Source organism: Gossypium hirsutum, chromosome D06 (genome assembly GCF_007990345.1).
Source record: "Gossypium hirsutum isolate 1008001.06 chromosome D06, Gossypium_hirsutum_v2.1, whole genome shotgun sequence".
In the NCBI taxonomy this organism is placed as follows: Eukaryota; Viridiplantae; Streptophyta; class Magnoliopsida; order Malvales; family Malvaceae; genus Gossypium; species Gossypium hirsutum.
In genome coordinates, this window is record NC_053442.1 from 65,412,115 (window position 1) to 65,431,573 (window position 19,459).

General features: G+C 33.8%; 3 protein-coding genes across 3 annotated transcripts; 1 reads left to right on the forward strand and 2 right to left on the reverse strand.

Annotated features, from left to right (window-relative positions):
- Positions 1 to 335: 335 nt before the first annotated feature.
- LOC121218673 (F-box protein At5g46170) lies at positions 336 to 2,465 on the reverse strand. Its single transcript, XM_041096264.1, has 2 exons — positions 1,215 to 2,465; positions 336 to 759 (listed from the first exon to the last, which is right to left on the reverse strand). Exon 1 carries the CDS (start codon positions 2,372 to 2,374, stop codon positions 1,238 to 1,240), a length of 1,137 nt encoding a protein of 378 aa, XP_040952198.1. The 5' UTR covers positions 2,375 to 2,465; the 3' UTR covers positions 336 to 759; positions 1,215 to 1,237.
- A 4,546-nt stretch (positions 2,466 to 7,011) lies between these two features.
- LOC107960263 (pyruvate dehydrogenase E1 component subunit beta-3, chloroplastic) lies at positions 7,012 to 10,427 on the forward strand. Its single transcript, XM_016896570.2, has 4 exons — positions 7,012 to 7,413; positions 7,503 to 7,609; positions 7,703 to 7,746; positions 9,107 to 10,427. The coding sequence occupies exons 1-4, from the start codon at positions 7,275 to 7,277 to the stop codon at positions 10,077 to 10,079; spliced, it is 1,263 nt and encodes a 420-aa protein (XP_016752059.2). The 5' UTR covers positions 7,012 to 7,274; the 3' UTR covers positions 10,080 to 10,427.
- Positions 10,428 to 10,976: 549 nt separating this feature from the next.
- LOC107960262 (cullin-4) lies at positions 10,977 to 18,380 on the reverse strand. Its single transcript, XM_016896569.2, has 17 exons — positions 17,962 to 18,380; positions 16,707 to 16,822; positions 16,260 to 16,606; positions 15,374 to 15,554; positions 15,062 to 15,184; positions 14,683 to 14,970; positions 14,415 to 14,540; positions 14,172 to 14,273; positions 14,039 to 14,092; positions 13,218 to 13,324; positions 13,056 to 13,116; positions 12,824 to 12,955; positions 12,580 to 12,717; positions 12,404 to 12,484; positions 11,983 to 12,063; positions 11,778 to 11,858; positions 10,977 to 11,193 (listed from the first exon to the last, which is right to left on the reverse strand). Exons 1-17 carry the CDS (start codon positions 18,188 to 18,190, stop codon positions 11,080 to 11,082), a joined length of 2,361 nt encoding a protein of 786 aa, XP_016752058.2. The 5' UTR covers positions 18,191 to 18,380; the 3' UTR covers positions 10,977 to 11,079.
- Positions 18,381 to 19,459: the final 1,079 nt, after the last annotated feature.

Consider the following 19,459-nt stretch of genomic DNA (forward strand, 5'->3'; position numbering starts at 1 on the left):
AAGTACATTCAGAACATAGACCACACAATAAAAGTTAAATTTGCAAAATAACTATTGATAGCAACCTTAGTTGAAACAAAGCAGAGTGGGCCCATTTTAGTCTTGTACACTGATTTTTCATAGTTGATGTCTTCATTCACCCAAATCTTCACCTAAGTTCAGACCGGAACCCTTTCATCACCTAGCACGGCTGTTTCGAAGTGGCAACCATTGTTTTATCACCAAATCATATCATAGTATTCAGGATAGAACTAATACGATCAAACTAAGTTCTAGTTCTGACCTCTATCGTGCATCCATAGAATGGTTCAAAGAATCCATGGAACTTTATCAAATAAACATTAAAAAGCTAAGTGTAAATTACATTTCTTAATGAACTTCACATGTATATAACATAAAGCATGGCATGATCATATACCTACAATATTCACATATAGAAGGATTATAGATTAGAAAAAAGGGGACTACAAACTCAAAGCTCTTACATCATCAAATTAGTAGTAGGTGTCCATTGTGACAAGCATATGCCTGAGATTAGAAAAACAACCAGCAGATGCATTTTGGCAATCTGTTCAAATGCTTGCACCGCATTATCAACAAGCATGGATCAGTTTCATTGGCGGTCTAAAGCAATGTTAGCATTCATAGGAAACTGCCCTGAGACTACGCTACGATATGTAACAATTTTTTGTATGAGCATTGGCTTTCCAAAGTATGCTATCCATCCTCCCCCTTGACCATTGTGCTCAACCCGTTTCCCTGGAAACAGCAAAATGAACTTTAACTACAGAAAATGTGCATAAATAAAAAGGAAATGCAAGCAGAACAAAGAAGGTAAGGCATGCTATCAAAGTTACTAAAACTCCAGCACGGATATGTTCATTTATTTTCAAGAATCCAGATACGAGTTTTGGAGGCATTCCATGATGTTTACCCGGACAAGCAATTTCAATAAAAGGTTCCTCACATCTCAAATGAAAATTGAAATCCAAATCCCACCATACACAACCACCAATTCAATATGCATGCTTCCCCCTCAATACATATGCATCACCAAAAGAAATCAATAGCATAAAACTATGTTATTAAAGATGATCTTATGTAAACGAATGCAACTCATAGCATTACATGTGCCAATAACTTAAACTTATTAACTAAACAATAACATAGGATCAAATCATTTGCTCCTCTATACAGCAACTGAGACTTTTTACCTTAGCAGATCCGAAGGTGAGCATCAAAACGAGTTCATCTCCAAGCAGTAAGTCCTTCTCTTAACCAGCATCTTAGCCGCAGTCCCATAAGGCTCTTCAAAAGCATTCGATAACCAAGAAGAATCCGAAACCTCGTTTTTGGAAGCAGATTGTTCACTAGGCCTAATAGCAACCAAAGTAGCACCTTTTAAAACAACCCCATCAGGCAATTCCAAGTAAGGAGCATACCAAAGCCTCAAATTCAACGCAGGCACCAATGTCCTTTTCGAAGCAGAAGAAGCCGATAATGGCTTCACTCGCAATTCCTCGAGCTGATCCCTGTTCATACAAAGCACCCCTTGTCCATCTGCATCGGTTAAGACCAAGCTATCCAGCGTTTTATGATCAGCAATTATCGGTTGAAGCAAATAATGCCTCGCTGATGCTGCGATTAACGAACTAATCGTCCAAACAACCCTTAATTTCAAGCCACCGTTAGTATAAAACGTTTCTGGGATACTACCGTTATCGTCACCGTTGCCGAAGCCAAATTCCGGCGAAATCCCATTGTTAATAACGGAAGCAGCTCCAAGGATGACGCAATTATCAAGTGTTGACCCAAAATCAGCTCTCCACTTCAAAAGAACACCATCATCAATCCCTAACTCACCACTGGGTAATTCGATTCGTAGGAACCGAATCTCGTTAAAATTCCTAAGAACCTGCGTCGGAGAATGATGGGTAACCCCACCATGATCCATTTCCCCATCATCACCAACACCAGGAGCAACGAACAACGAAGACGACGAAAGGGAATTTAGGGTTTCATTCAAAACGGACCGTTTAGGACCAAGGAATTGACCCAAAGCTTGAAGCGGTTTAACAATGCCTCCGAAAACAAGACGAAAGAGATTCGAAAAAGGACCAACGAGAGCACGCGATTTATCCGATGAAGACGAAGAAGATGAACAATCGTCATCGGAGATAACACAATCGACTCGAACGACGACGTTTTCGACTTGAGGAACAAGGGAATGGAAACGACGGGAAACAACACAGCACCGGCCGAGAGCTTTAACGTCACCGATCTTGTTGAAGACTAAAAGAAGAACCGAGTCAGGAAGACGGTCGAAGTGATCGACCGGTTCGGGTTGATCCGGATCTGGATAAACCGAAGACATTGTTCTTTTCCCCTTGTTTAAAGGGAAAGAAAGGGGGAAAGGGTTGAATTCTGCGCCTAAGGAGAAAACAAAGCTTTAGGAATAAAGAAGAAGGGTAGAGGGAAAAGGATATTAATGGTGGGATGAGATAGATCCACGTATTTTTTTCTAAATTATGTTATTAGTCCCTATAATATACATTAATTTCATTTTTAGTCCTTATAATCTAATTTAATCGTTTTTAATCTTGGATTTTTTATTTTTAAAATTTCAATCTGATCAAATGCTTGAACGCCCTGAGGGGGAGCAGCTAAAATGATAATTTCGATTTAGTTCTTTTGAAAACCATAAAAATATGAGCTAATATAATGGTAAAATTGTATTTCAGCTCTCATAAAAATATATAACTTAATCTTAATTCTCCTAAAAATATTTTTGGCTTTGCCTATAATTTTGGTTTTTTTTTTCTAAAATCTTGTGTAGTAGACATGTTATCGTATGTTTAATGTTGTGTCAGCTTGGTATTAATACATAATACTTGTAAAAAAATAAAACCAAGTCGTTTTAGTTAATTGATTTAACAACTAGGCAATTATTATTTGAGCCGAGACTGAAATTTCAGAATTTAAAAATGATAGGGACTAAAAAGTGATCAAATTGTATAATATTGACTAAATTCAGAACTTACACATAGTATAAGAGTAATAGCAAAACTTGATTTAATGGATTTAACTCTTATCATGTGGACTAGGATTTCAATTTCAATTTTGAAAAGTACATGGACTAAAATTAGTCAAGCTATAGCATAAGGACTAAGTCCATATCTTACTCACATTATGGGGACTAATAGCAAAATTTAGCCTTTTTTCTTATCTTTACACAGTATGGTTTTCATCCCTCTATCAAAATTTACAAGTTATTAATCAACTTAAACTACTTATTCTTTTCCTTATTTGTTGCAAATAAATTATTGAACTGTTGATTTATGTTAATTTCTCGCATATAAATTACGAAATTATTTATTTTCAAACCAACGATATAATGACAATATTTAATAACGTTACATAATTGTATTAATTTTTTTTTTCGTAAAACATAAAGATCAAATTTTATCAAATTAAAGTAAAAGAATTAATTTAACAGTTTCAATACAATGGAAGGATGCATTTAGAATTAGACCAAACTAAACGAAAATGTGTGAATAGGAAAAAATAGATCATTATCAACATGATAAAGGATTACTCATTTGTATATCCAAAGCCGGTAGCCTCGGATTGAGTTCAAATTCGACTCATATTTATACCTTAAATGATAAAATTAAAATCCGACCCATATTTTAAACGTTTCTATCCATTTTTTTTTTGATAAATTCTATCCATAAAACCTTACACAAAAGTGGTTGGGATCATATTTGTTGACAAGTTCATTGCCTTTTTAGAGTGAAACATCAAACTATTGGAGACCAATATTTTGATGTGATATAAGCTTTGGCAACATATCATATATTTTATTTATTTGTGTGTATATGTAAAAAATAGATAATATAATTATATTTGAGTGTTAAAATATATAATTTTTATCAGATACAAGAATCAAATAACAGATTGGACTAAAAAATAACACAAGTACTAATTGAAAAAAGTGTTAAACTTGGATACCGAATTATATATTAAACCAAAACAGGTAACAATGAAAAACAAAATAACCCTTTGAGTCGGTTGAGTCTTAGCTCGATTAACATGAGCATTATTGCCAATGCAGAAGGACGTAGGTTTGAGTGTGCTGAAGTGCATTATCCTTCTATTTATGAGTTGGAGAGAGGCTATAGATAATTCTAGACATTGTTAAAAAAAGAAAACACCCTTTAAAACCCCCCACAAAACCATCCCACTCGAGGAAATTAAGACATTCTAATTTTATTATAAAAAAATTTAATACGGGCAAGCTGAGTCAAATTTTAGTATTTTCATTCGGATTAAGTTTAAGTAAAATTTTAAGCCCATTTTTGGGCTGAGCTCGAGCCTAAATTTTTTGCTTGACCTGGCCTGAACCTAACTCGATCTATAGACAATTCTATTTTAGAGCATTTAATAGCATTTATTGAAACAAAGGAGGTTGAAGTTATGGAATCAATTCACGAGGAAAAAGAAAACAATTTAGCATTAAAAGTAATAATCAAATCAAAAATCAAGTCAACAACAACAAACTTTGCCATAAAAAGAATCGAATTGATTATCGATTGATAAAGTCTAAAAATAGTAGAGGTATTTATGGATCAGATTAGATTCGATTTAAGAATAATTTTATTATTGTCTAAGCTCGGCTTAACTCGAAATATGTGCCTAAAACTTTATTCAAACTCGTTCGTATTTATAAATGAATAACTCAAACTCATTTTAAACTCACTCATATTATTTTTAAATTAAAAAAACAATATTTTTAATTTAATATTTAATAATTTTATTTTTCTACTTATTAAAATCATATATATAAACGACTTAAATATATATACATTACAACATTAAATATTACTATACATATATATTTTTTTGTTATATATATTTAGATTTATTTTTTGTGTTATAAATGACATAATATTTAAAAACTAAACAATATATTATATTATAAATTTAGGAAACAGATTAGGTCGAGCTTGGGTTTTGAATGCTTAAGTTCAAGCTAAATTTATATCTTAAACAGACCTATTTATTTTTTTCAAACCCTTTTTCTGGGCATAATATTGTTGTTCAAACCCTTTTAAATTTTAAACAAACTTTTAAGCTTAAACGAATAACTCAATCCGTAAACAAATCTATTTTAATCTACAATCAAATCTAATAAGTACGGAATTGCAATTTCCGAATCATTAGGGATGAATTTAAAATTGCAAATTAATCCAAATTCCAAATTCAATTTTATAAAATGCTTTTGTTACAAAAATATTTTATTTAAAAGGACTTGCGTTGTTATCAAATCTTCAATTGAAACCTAATCATAGACTTGTGTAAGCTTGGCAGCACTGGATAACTGCCCCCCGGCCCGGGAACAATTTCAACCACATTAACGAGCTGCTAGTTAGAGTTGTTCTTAGTTGGTCTTGGTGCGTGGGTTTACCCTAGAACAACCACTTTTTCTTTTATCGTACGCCCTCACTTTCTCATCCAATCAAGCCTCGCCACCTACGCAAGCGTGCGCAGCCCATTTTTAGCACTAAAAGCCTAAAAACCAAAGCAAAATAGCCTTCGATAAATCGCCAAATAAAAAGGTCTAATTCTGATTTTAGTCCCTCTATCATGCTGAAAATTTGAGATTAGTCATTACTTTTATAATATTCTCAACATGATCAGATTGATAGCAATGTTAATTGCTATCATTAAATAGATTAGGTGAATTTTGTTTATGTTATTTGTTCATACGATCAATCATGATCAATCAATAATAAATTTATATATTGCCAATTAGGCTTGTAATGATTGATTTCAGTTGTATATGTTCAATTTACATCAAAGTTTTAAAAAACAGATCGGTGGTCGAACTAAACTGACAATAGATTTTCGGTTCAATTAGTTCAAAATTAAAACATTTTAATGGGGTAGATATCAAATTTATGCATGAACTCTGGTTCAACGTGAAATTTGATACATGAACTTTTATTTGGTGTAATCATGCACATGAAACTTAAATTGTGATTCATATCTGCACATGAAACTTCGATTTTTATTCAATCGTATATCTTTAAATAAATGAATACATACATTTATTTTCATATTGGATTAATAATAATTGTTTGTGTATTCAATATATCAATGTAAAGTGATGTTAATTTAATAGTGTTGTTAGTAATTTGTAAAAAATGAATCAAATTGAAATTTTATTTATAAATCCGCACAAAATCAAAGTTAACGTATAGTTTTAATATTTATATAAATTTTTAAAAATTAAGAAAATTCTTAAATATTTAAAAATATTTAATAAATAGTTAGGAAAATTTATTAAAAAACATTAATGGATAAAAAATATACAAACATCCATTTTGTAAATTATAAAAATTAAATTAAAAACTAAATCTAATTTAAATATAATTCAACCAGTTTTGTACCAGTTCAATCTACCTCTAGTTTATTGATACTAATTGGACCACCAATTTCTGGTTCAACTAGTTTAATTAGTTGGTCCGATTGATTTCCAACAATTATATATACATCGGTTAATAATTCTATAAAAATAACTAATAAGGTTTTGGAGCTTTGAGATCCTAAATTCGAATTCCACCCAAATTTTCTGAATCCTTCTAAATGTGTAAATTAAAGTAGGGAGGTTAGTCTCTAGTTTCAACATAATTAAAGGGGCTAACCTCGTCATTATGGTTCAACTAGTTAAATCAGTCGGTCCAATTGATTTCCAACAATTATACATACATCGGTTCATAATTATATAAAAATAACTTATAAGGCTTTGGAAATTTGAGACCCTAAATTCGAGTTCCACCCAAAGTTCTCGAATCTTTCTAAGTGTGCAAATTAAAGTAGGGAGGTTAGTCTCTAGTTTCAACATAATTAAAGTGACTAACCTCATAATTATGGTTCAACTAGTTCAATCAGTCGGTCCAATTGATTTCCAACAACAATAAAGCTTTGGAACTTTGAGATCCTAAATTCGAGTTCCACCCAAAGTTCTCAAATCCTTCTCAGTGTGCAAATTAAAGGAAGGAGGTTAGTCACTAGTTTCAACATAATTAAAGGACTAACCTCACAATTATACCACAAAAAAAATTTAATTAAAATAATCCTCAAATTCTCCGCCCATTTTCATTTTCTTTATAACTCCTATAAATCTCATAACTCATTTAACGTTTCCATTTCTTTGAAATTTATTTATTTTTTCCAAATTTTTTTTTCGCGGGTGCAAATCGAAATCCCAAATGGCTGCTACCTTCCATGGAGTTGGAGCTACCGTTGCAGCTTTATCATCATCATCATCATCATCATCATCATCATCATCACCATCGAATTCTTTCGGTTCCAAGATACTCCTTTCTTCTCCTTCTAGATCCTTCTCCGGTTCGATTCACTTGAAATTTTTCTCCGATTTTTCTTTTTCTTTTTTTTCAATTCAATTCATTTTTAAATGGAAATTTGATTTGATGCAGTGCGGAAACGAGCGAGCTTCACAATGGTCAGATCTGAAGGAAGTATGAACTTCGATCTTAATTTCAAAGGTCGAAGAGCTCAACAATTGATTGCTAATGCAGTTGCAGTAATGATTTTCTTTTCTTTTTCTTTAATCTATGTTTTGAAATTTAATTATTTTTATGCTAAATTTGATTGTATTTTTGTTTATTTCTTTTAGACTAAAGCTGATAGCTCTCCAGCTTCGTCATCTTCGAAACCAGGGTATGATTTTGTTTTTTAATTTAACTTTCGTAGTTTACATTACGCCTTTTAAGAAAGTTAAAAGCTAGTGATTAAGTATACTAATATCTCATGTAAATTTGAAAGATGTAAATCTTAGTACTATATTATTAGCATTGATTGTCAAAATTTTGTTAATCTTTTTTCTTATTTGGAATTTAATGTATTTAGGCTTTCTATGAGGGTTAATATAACCTTTAGTCTGAACTTGGCAATTCTTTTTTGTTCGTTTTGGTCCTTGAACCCGGCAATTAAGTCCATTTTAGTCTCTGAACTTAAACAAATGTAAAAACTTGATGATGTAACATAATCTCAGAGTCTCATGTTATCAAATTTTGATCGAATCCAAGTTTAAGGATCAAAATAGACTTAGTTTCCAAGTTTAGGTACTAAAGTGGACCCAAAAGAATACAGATACCACGGTGGACCTGATTGCCAAGTTTAGGGGCTAAAAGTTATATTAACCCTTTCTAATAAGATTTATCCATTGGTTTCTTCTATTTAAATATTGCTTTTTTTTTCTTCTTTTGTTTAATCTCATAGTCCTGCTTGCATGCTTAACAAAGGTTTCATCCTCATTGTTGTGTAAGGTTCATGCATTTGATATTTTGATGCCGTTCATCTCTTTGTAATATAAGATGCGGTCTTTTTTTTTTTTGCAAATAAATTTATTATCTTGTTCTGTTATAGCCAGCTGAGTTTCCATTTGGATGTGTAGTGGAAGGCAGTCATGCGATACTGGAGTGCCTAAGGGTACAATGCCATTTAGGCACTCCAGCATGGTTGCAATCTATGTTACTCGGACTTTGGTATAAGTGTTGGGTCTAAGTATATATCTGACATGGATATGGTTAGTCTTTCTTAAGGTTTTCCATGTATTTAGAGGATCTTTGGAGATCATATCCACATAACCAAGTGTCGGACACAGATGCTTCAAGGAAAATGAAGAGTCCGAGCAACATAGGTTGCAATACCCTCCCATTGCACCTCTAAAGGGAGCTCTAGACTTCTAAAATGCCTTTGTTTCAACAAGCATTGTTCTTTTCTGTTGCAATCCTGAAAATTCTAGTGGGATGAGTCGTCTCAGTCCTTATATTGTCATCGACCAGATGCCATGGACCTGTGTGTCAAATGTCGAATAAAAAAGGCGTCATTTGAATGTCAGGTGTATGCATGCATGCATGCATGTATATATATATGTCTATGTTTTTGCACGATGAAATGGATTGATGTTGCATAGTCAAAATTTGGTATTCGTACTTGTTATCATCATCAAGTCTCTATATCATGTCTGCATCACTTATCAGTAACATATTTACCTAGATCTATGTTGTATCACCAGGCATGAGCTTTTACTTTTCGAAGCTCTACGAGAGGGTTTGGAAGAAGAAATGGAAAGGGATCCCCGTGTATGCGTCATGGGTGAAGATGTCGGTCACTATGGAGGCTCATACAAAGTGACCAAAGGATTGGCTACCAAGTTTGGGGACCTCAGGGTTCTCGACACCCCTATTGCAGAGAACTCGTTCACTGGCATGGGGATCGGAGCTGCTATGACTGGTCTAAGACCGGTTGTTGAGGGCATGAACATGGGTTTTCTCCTCCTTGCTTTTAATCAAATCTCCAACAACTGTGGTATGCTTCATTATACATCTGGTGGCCAGTTCACCATACCGATAGTCATTCGTGGTCCTGGTGGTGTTGGACGTCAACTAGGGGCCGAGCACTCTCAACGTCTTGAGTCGTATTTCCAGTCGATCCCTGGAATCCAAATGGTTGCATGTTCAACCCCTTACAATGCCAAGGGCTTAATGAAGGCTGCAATCAGAAGCGAGAACCCCGTTATACTTTTCGAGCACGTTTTGTTGTACAACCTCAAGGAGAGAATTCCAGATGAGGATTACATCTGCAATCTCGAAGAAGCCGAGATGGTAAGACCCGGAGAACATGTTACTATTCTAACCTATTCAAGGATGAGATATCACGTGATGCAGGCAGCGAAAACTTTGGTGAACAAGGGTTATGATCCTGAAGTAATCGACATTAGGTCTTTGAAACCATTCGATCTTTACACCATCGGGAACTCGGTGAAGAAAACACACCGTGTTCTTATCGTGGAGGAATGCATGCGGACCGGTGGTATTGGTGCTAGCTTGATCGCTGCCATCACTGAGAATTTCAACGATTATTTGGATGCTCCTATTATGTGCTTATCTTCACAGGACGTGCCTACACCCTACGCCGGAACATTGGAGGAATGGACTGTTGTTCAACCGGCCCAGATTGTGGCGGCTGTCGAGCAACTCTGTCAGTAGTAGCTGAAACAGTGATTGCACAGGTGACGTTTCTGTTACCCTTAGACTAGTTCTCATGCAAACTCTGTTGCCGATATATACTTTCCGGTTCATTACCAACATTGAGTCCGTTAAAACTCGATAAATATTTATCGAGTCAAGGCCTGTTGTTTGTTTGATCTGGTTCTTCCTTGACTAAAAAAGGCAAAATAGGATCCTGGTTAAGCAATAGTTTACAGGTAGAATACTGAAAAAAATAACTCACGGGATAAAATGTGTTTTCCAGTTCGTCTATTTTTTTCCCTTTTGGCATGAATTCTTGGAAAATTGTGGATGTTAGTATTTGGGTTGAAATATTATTTTGTCTGATATTCAAATTTGTCTACAATGATCAATCCATTTTTGATATTTGAATATGCTATTCACTATTTAAAAATAAAAAATAAAAAAAAAACCTCTCAACATTTGATTATCCGAATCAACTAAAGTGAATTGATGCAAATATCCCACATTTAAAACATAGGTCAAATTATGCGAACACTACATTCTATTTTCAATTTTGAACTTTCAAAATTTTAGTCCATTCTTTATTTTCTTTTCAAAATTGATACGTCCACCATATAATATATTAGTTAATAAATTTAACGATTATAGTTTACATTAAAATTAAAATTGCGAAATCCACAAAATACAATGTCGGGAAACATTTAACTTTACACATAATACATAACTACTAATAAAATTTAACCAAATTACTATTTTGGCTAAGACTAGATCTTCAAATTTTTAAAAAAAAATCACATGATCTTATGTTTTAATTTGCTTGTCATCCATCTATTTTTTTATGAGTGATTTTTTATATGCGTTTAAGAAATAAATTCATTTATTTGTTTATATAGCAATAAATAAGCATAAAAATAAGGATAAAAGAGTCTAGAAATTTTCTTTACAATTACAATCTCAATTACTACAAATTACTGTACATGGGTCTAACAATGGGATTTTGAAAGAAAATCGAAGTTTATGCCAAGTAATTGTATATTTGTGGATTGTTCTTGTCTCGTTCCAGGTACTCCCTGTCGATGAGAGACTCGATTCTTTTCTTCAAATCGGCCGGTTTTATCGGAAACTTAAGCTGTTCAACGACACGAAAACTTATTCTCAATATACGTCAAAATGCAACTTAGAGAGGAAAAAGAAAACGTATTATCCATTTGATCATCAACTGCAATGATCTAATTATCGTACAAGACTAGTATCATTCTCAATCAGTTCGGGTCAAAATTTGACAGGTTTATACACAATGCAAACAGTGAATGTACCTGAGAGGGCCCTCTATTATAGGGACTTGACCAAATTAGTCCCTCAAATCAATTTAATCCTTGTACTATTAAAAAGAATCAAATAAGACCAAATTGAAATAGAGTTAACATTTACTGTTTAACAGAGTTAATATTTTTACAGTTTTCATGGTTTCCGTAAATGAAATCTTTCCTTTGGAAGGAATTGAACTGCATTTGAAAAAATAAATTAAAAGTAATATTCAAGACATTTTTTATATAGTAAATGTTAGCTCCGTTGCAATTTGAACTTCTTTGATTTTTTTTAAATAGTATGGGGATTAAATTGATCTATTTAATAATAGAGGGACTAATTTGATCCAGTCCCTATAATATAGGAGGTACCTTAACCCAATGCAAACAATAAGAATACACTTACCTGTTGGAAGAGTTCGGTTATCAAAAGGGTGTGGCTCAACACTTTCCTTGTCTTCATTATCCGAACAATAGCAGCATCGACCTGTGATAAAATTGAGCAGTAAAGCATATTTTTTATTAAGCTTGTTCATGCGAGGTATCTTTCCGTTCGTTTTATTTGTATTAGTGGATACGCGAGACAATGCAAGTGTAAAGTAAATCCGAACCTGATATTGACGGTCTTGAAATACTCTTTCGGTAGTGCTTGTGTTTTCCTCCACTGTCTCTTTCATCTGGATTGCATTTACCTGTGTTCCAAAAGGAAAAGTTAGTGTGATCCCTTAGACCTATCAATTGTGACTCGAACATGAAAACCCGATTAGATTAATTCAACCTGATACAACCTCATTTGACCATAAAAAGTTAATAACCTAAACTTGAAATGACCTAAATCTGAAATTAAAACCTGAACCTGAAATGACCCAAAATTTTTAAACACGTCAACCCGACCTACCAATTGAGAGGTCTACTTGGAAGTCAGTTCAATTAAATAGAAAAGAGATAAGCTTGACAAGAATTTAGTTGATCTAAAAAAGTATTCACTTACCATGGTTTGATTTGTCAAAAAAATGTTACTAGCGCATGTACCTTTATACGATAGAGAGGAGCAGAAAATCCTTCATTGAAAACGAAAGAATCATCATCTTCCACCTCCCTCCCTTTCGGCAACTGCAGCACATGAAAGCAAACCGAGATAATGTCACCAACTATACCAGCCCAAACACCAAGTTAAAATGGTAAGTGCAATAATTAAATTGGCATACCTTTTGCAGGACTCGTACTTTACCGCATGCAAGGGATTGCAAGGTCCTTCTCAATTCCTTATCCTCTATGGCAGTAGAGTCCTTAATGTCTTGAAAGCTAAGCTTCTCAGCATCGTTGAACAACATCAGAACTACAGTCTAGAGAGTAAACAGCAACAATAAATTGAGAAAACTGGTAGAAATGTCTGCTTGTACAGAACATTAGAACAGGGAAACAAAAGTCAATGAGAACCAAGGTGCTGACCTGAAATAAGGAAACTGCGAGCTCCTTTTTACCTTTGGTAAAATCGGCTTTCAACACACAATGACCTAACGAGTTTTGCCACATTAACCGCCTCCCACTGTACTTGCTTAAGTAGAACTCCTTAAAGATGTCCTGTTACACCAACTAGAATATGGTGTTAGATAACTTCTCGATAGAAGAACTTACCAGTGTTTATAACAGTGAACATTTCATCCTAAAACCTGCAGCAAACCTGATAGATGTTCAACTCGTGAGGAAGCCGAACAACCATAGGTGGATATGTTGGCCAGTACCTGTGCAGCTCAACAGCCAGAGTAGAATTAAATATCTAAACAATAAACTAATCGATTATGCCACTATGACTTAATGGAGATAACGGTGAAATAAGATTTACCCGGTTGTTAAGACGTGGACACTCATCTCGATTCCAGATGGAAGTTTCGTCCTGGCCTGTGATGATTGCTTGAATGATTCATTTATCTCCTTTGATAGTTCAATATCCTGCATAAAAATCACAAGGCAAGGTCAATTGCATTAAAGTTGCATTCGTATTAATCTCATATTACTAAATTTCCTCAAGCCAAAAGTATAAGTAAAATGATTTGACTGTATACACATTCTGGTCATAAGAATCCAGTCACATGGTTGTTAGTCAGATCCTAGGTTGACCAATACAAGAGAAGGTAATCCAAGAAATGAAAGATAAATTTAACTCCCAGAATCCTTTTCTCTTCTCTTCCCCCGTGATTTTATTACATTAATATATTTACCAGCATAATCCATCCTCACCAAGGTTTTCAAAACCAAACCGGTGTCGAACCAGTCAGACCACTGGTTCCTAGTTCGACCAATTCAATTGTATAAATTATCAAAAAATATTAAAAATAGAGAAAACCAGTTCAACTGGTTCCAGTGGTTGGACTGGCCGGTTCTGAAAACAGTGAACCTCATGGCACAATAATTTTTTTACATAATGATTAGTTCATTGCATACTCTTTGCAAGGATTAATCATAATCGATCCGACTCCTTTATGAGTTATAACACTCCAGGGGCCAATACCGCCAATGGCTAACATTTTCTTAATGGTTATTTGGATCACCATGTTTGCAATGGTCAATTGCTCAAGTTCACGAGACATTTTATTAGAAATTCCGGTGGCAATATTTATTGGATACATTTCTTTGACAAAATTTATAAAAGATATAGAGGCAGACCTTGAACATTCCTTCAAGTTTGTTCGTAAACTGGCTGCCACACTCAGTCTTCAGCTGCAGCATCATAATAATATAACAAGTTAATACAATCTTTAAAACGTGTCATTTAATGCAAAAAGAAGAAGATACTGACCTTAGAAATCATGGATTTCTCTGCATCAATAGAAGCACTCTTTCCTAGCAGCAGCCTCTTTGCAAGATCCTTCTTATAGAATGCTTCGAATACGTCCTTGCCCTTAGTTACCAACAAAAACATCGTTCACATCTCTAGCATTAACTTGTACGACAAGAAAATTAAGAAATACACACAAAGAGGACTGTTATCTGAGGCCACAGGTATATTTAATGGTTTTTATAGTGAAAACATGGACCCTACCTGGATGAACCTGAATAAAACCAAAACTTTATCAAGTGTACCCTCTAATTCCTCTTCAGAAGTACCCTTATTACCAGCACGAAGCTTTTCATCCAGAAACTTGGCAATCAGTTCTGCGGGTTGGTTCTATTAAACATAATGCAGAATTAAACCATCAGTTGAGTCAAGTGTGAAAAATATGGTAATCTAAATTAGGAATATTGCTGAACTGATTAAAACTTAATAAGAAGACTGCAGTTCAAAAGTAAAATAATCTCCAAGTGCTAACCTGACGAATGTTAATTAGATGCTCAAATGCATCCCTAATGTGGTTGCAAAATCCCTCATTCTTCGAAAAGCTTTCTTCCCATATTGAGTCAAGTGAAGCCTTAAATTCTAACAATGAAGGCACCATGTCCTTGTCTTTCTCTTCATCCATGACAATGCCCTGCCCAGTTCTCCGAATATATGAACTCACGGCCTGCCTGAGTGGTTCAAGAGAATTGACCCTTGAAAACAGTGAGTACATCCTCTGAAGGTCCTCAATACGGTGTCCATCCATAAGCATCATAAATCCCTATATCAATCAGAGAAATTATAACTATTAAAAGATACATATCCAAGCTGGCATACAAAGTGCACAAACAGCTGACGATTCATATTCATACCTTATCAAGAATGGCATGTATATGACGTTCAAGGAGTTGCCTTTCCACTGTTGCTATTAGTGGCTTTCTTGTAAGATCACCCAGGTAGAGTAAGCATCTTTCATGTTCTTCATGTAACCTAGTCTGCAAGAATATAATCAAAATCTTAACAAAGATAATTTACACAAAATCTTAAGTGGGATAAACACGTATATTCCAAATAAAAATGGAATAATATGGTAGATTAACATTCTTATAAGAAGGATGAACGTGTATGCTTCAAAATACAAGCACTAGTCACTACTAATTGAGAACATAAAATATTAAAAGCACCTCAACATGCTTCAGGTAATCTGGAACATCATATTGTTGCATGTATTTTGTTCCTTCAGCCGCATAAAACTCAGACGTGCACTCTAGGAATGGCTTCTCAAAGCTTCCTGAGTAAATGCCTAAGGCGGTGAACATCTGCAAAAGATGGTTAATGAGTGTTCTGTCGACAGCTTCTCCTAACCTGCATAATCAAAAACAGACACGGTGGATTCCAGGATGCTAACTATAAACACTAAGATGAGAATTTATCATCGCACATCATTCTTGAACCTAGACGGTGAATATGAGGATGGAAACTCTTGGGGTATAGATGATTAAAATGAGTCAGAAAGAACAAAAATAATAATAGGCAAGTAGGCTAGAATTAAATTGATCTTAATTATCCCGTAAAGGAACTTTTTTCTTCAACAGAAACCATGCTATCACAATGACATTAGAACAAGAATGTATGAGTCAATTCAAGTTGACCAATACTCATCATGTTGCAGTTTGCCTTTTTTAACTTTTACCTCTCCACTTGTACTTGCGCACAGGAAATTCAACACGGCGTCAAGTTGGTTGGTCTGAAGGCATCAAAAATAAGTTAACCATAGTATATATTTATGTATACTTTCATCCAGTAGTATTGTTAGTTATGTACTATCACCAAAGCCAACACGATAGCAACCAACAGTATAGCTTTTTTCCAATTTATTATACCTATTCATCAATTACATGAAGAGAAGCATAGTTTCATCCATAACAATCGCAATACTCAATGATACACAATCCATTACAGCATTCATCTAAAACTATTATGCATATTTTGCATAGGTTATATTTTGAAACCAAAAATCCTAGAATAAAAAGATTTTGTATATTTCAACTTAAAATTCATAAGAATTACCTCTCACTCTCAATCATTCTTAAAAGGCCAGTAACAGTTTTGTGATCAACTTCAGGAGCTAGAGAAAGATGTTTTCGGAAGAGCTGCAAGCCCATGTCCCATAATGAACGTACATTTGGGGTTTGCTTAACATATGTTCTGTCAAGATACAAGGCTATACTACGAATCATCAACATTTGATCACAAAGATCTTGCCAACATTTCTCAACGAGTGATAAGAAAACAACCAGATCTGGGCTTTGCCCTACCAAAGATCTTAGTGCAGCAGATATATGTTCTTCACACTCTTTTTCAATTCGCTGATAAAGGCTTCCTCCCAACTTGTGCAGGCAAAGATTATTGACATCCTAAAGGAAGCACAATCGATTACCAAGACATAATATCGATCAAATTCCAAATGGCTTTCATAATCAAAACAGACAGAACCAAGAAATAAGAGAGGTTTACCTGATAAAGCTTCTCCAAGTCACAAGAATCTGGCTGCTTCAAAAATATAGCATTAATGGCTGACTTCAGCTTTGCCCATGTCTCCTCCTCAAAATTTGTAGGCATTGTCGGTTTAGCTACACAAAAACAACAAAAGTCAGAAACCTTTCTGAATACATGTTCTACACATTTTGCATTTTAGTAATGCTCTTCTAGCTTTCTACCATTAGTTCATGCAAACAACATAGTTTTAGAGATATAATATGATTCACAAATACAAAAAAGAAACCAAAAAAACTTAGTTCAACACAAGCGAATAACCTTACTAATAACAGGTTGAATCACCTGCTAACTAAACACTATAGCTGTTTAGAAAGATTAACTAGCTGCTTGTACTTATGCAAGCACACATCATAGATGCAGAGGAGAATCCAAGGGCAGGCACTGGCCTTGCCACCCCCCCCCAAATGTTTTTTCTGCCTTCACCGCTGCATAGATGCTTACAAAAAAGGGTTTAGAAGAGGACATAAATGGATTTTCTAAAAACTGACGGCCTCTAGCACAGTATTTGAATTACATTTTCTTTGATAAATTAACAGAAAATGTCAATAAAAAAAGCACAAGAGTGTAGGTGGAGAGCTTTTAATGTAAAGTTGCATTAGCAGACCTACATCACAAAGGCAAGAAAACGAAGAATGTTCCGTAGCCATTCGTTCTGAAGCCATGTAAATGAACGAGAACCTTAGGACCCTCAATTTGTTTAGCATAAAAACCGATATCAATTTCAAATTACCATAAAATGATTGTAAGTAATGCCCAGATAAAACTGAAAAAGGTAACACTTCTTAGGATCAGCTAACAGATCTCTATATCAACTTTTATTTAAAACTATATAGGAAGTCATGGAAAGTACTTGGTTTCATTTACACGGTTTAAACAGAACAATCCATAAAAAAATATTAAATAATTCAATGCCTATTAAATATTAGTTAGTGTTAGCCCAGTAAAACAGTGAAAAACGAACTATGCAAATAAATTAACCAGTGAAAAGATCCTATAATCAAACAAAGCTCCAAGTTTCTGAATATCATCACCTTTAATCCCTAATTTATCATTCCAAAAACGACCCAACAACCAAAACCACTCAATTTCTAAGATCAAACACTCAAATGAACTAGAACAAGCGATTTAATAAATACCCAGAAAATAAATTTCACGAAGACAAAAAAAATAATGAGATCGAGACCAAAAAAAGATTACATAAAGAAAGAAAAACCTTTAACGAATTTGATGACGAGCTTTTTGGCGGGTTGAGGCGGGGTTGCTTTTTTACGAGAGAGATTAGCGGTGGCGGGAGAACGAGAAACACCGGACTTAGAATCATCGCCGAGGGACATAGATGAAGGGTCGAAAACGACGTCGTTACCGTCTTGATGGTGGTGATGAAGGCCATTTTTGTTTGGGTCTATAGAACCAGCCACCGAATGAGACTTTGCTTTCGTCATTGATGATTTGCAGATGATGAAGAAGAAGAAGCAGCAATGGCGTTTTGGGGATTAACGATCAGCGTTGCTTAAGAGAGCGTTTTGTGAAAGGGGATTGAAAGACATGGAAGTGATGATCAAAGAGATCGTCGTAAGAATATTTCCAGCTTCTTTTACTTATTTATTTTCCTTTACCTTGATTTCTCTTACAGTGCCATTTAGGAAAAATAATTTTAATTATGCTATTAATCCTTGTAATTTACAAAAATTGTATTTAAATCTACAATGGTACACATAGTATAAGATTGGTATTGAATTTAACCAAATAAATTTAATTACTACTATTTAGGTTAGGACTAATGTTTCAAATTTTGAAAAATATAGGGTCTAAATTTGATCAAATTAAAGTATAAGAACTAAATCCATAATTTTTGTAAGGTATAAGGGTTAATAACAAATTTAACAAAAAAAATTTGTTTTAAAAACCTAAACCTTCAAAGTATTGATTTTCAATTTAATCAATTCGACCGCAAATCGATTCGTCCGCCAATCTAACAATAATTAAACAAAAAATAAAAATACATAAAAATATTTTTAAAATATTATAAAATGAACAGTTTGGTTCAACTCCAACAACATTGAAAATAAAAGTAATTTTTTTCAGAAGGTGTTAAACACTTAAAATTTTACCCTAATTTAAAATTTGACTTATTAATTTAGATTCAAACTTGATTTGATTTGATTTTATTATAAAAAAAACAACAATTTAAACTCGAATTGAATTAAACCTGAAAATATCTAAACTGGAACAACATAAACTCAAATGACGAGAGCTCGAAACAATACAAATACCAAAAAAAAATATTGCACCCAAAATAACTTTTTATTGTATTGGAATTTATATAAGATTATATTTTAAATAAATAATATGAATACAACTTAAAATATACAATAAATACGATTTAAAAACAATGGTGGCGGTGAGATTAGATACTGTAGCGATACTGTAATGTGAGACAAAAAAAAAGCTAAACGCGTTGCGCTAGATGTAAACGCCCATCCAAAAAGACTCTTAATGATTGATGTATAAGTGTACAAGTATGATATGTGGTTAGCTTTTACTATTAGTCCATTTAATATGTCTAAGTTATGTATTTACTATTTAGTCCTTACACTTTAATTTGGTTATTTTTAATTCTTATATTTTTTGAATTTTAAAATTTTAGTTTTTACCAAATAATACTTGGTATATTCATTAAATTTTGTTGAGTGTTTTTGTGTGTGTCCTCT

Excerpts from the sequence above, each read along its gene's own strand:
- LOC121218673 (XM_041096264.1), bottom strand. The coding sequence starts at position 2,374 with ATGTCTTCGGTTTATCCAGATCCGGATCAACCCGAACCGGTCGATCAC.
- LOC107960263 (XM_016896570.2), top strand. The coding sequence starts at position 7,275 with ATGGCTGCTACCTTCCATGGAGTTGGAGCTACCGTTGCAGCTTTATCA. Across the intron at positions 7,414-7,502 it reads TCCTTCTAGATCCTTCTCCG|TGCGGAAACGAGCGAGCTTC; the intron begins GTTCGATTCACT and ends GATTTGATGCAG. Across the intron at positions 7,610-7,702 it reads TGATTGCTAATGCAGTTGCA|ACTAAAGCTGATAGCTCTCC; the intron begins GTAATGATTTTC and ends TATTTCTTTTAG.
- LOC107960262 (XM_016896569.2), bottom strand. The coding sequence starts at position 18,190 with ATGACGAAAGCAAAGTCTCATTCGGTGGCTGGTTCTATAGACCCAAAC. Across the intron at positions 14,274-14,414 it reads TTTTATTCAGGTTCATCCAG|GGCAAGGACGTATTCGAAGC; the intron begins GTAGGGTCCATG and ends TTGGTAACTAAG. Across the intron at positions 12,956-13,055 it reads ACGAGTTGAACATCTATCAG|GACATCTTTAAGGAGTTCTA; the intron begins GTTTGCTGCAGG and ends TTGGTGTAACAG.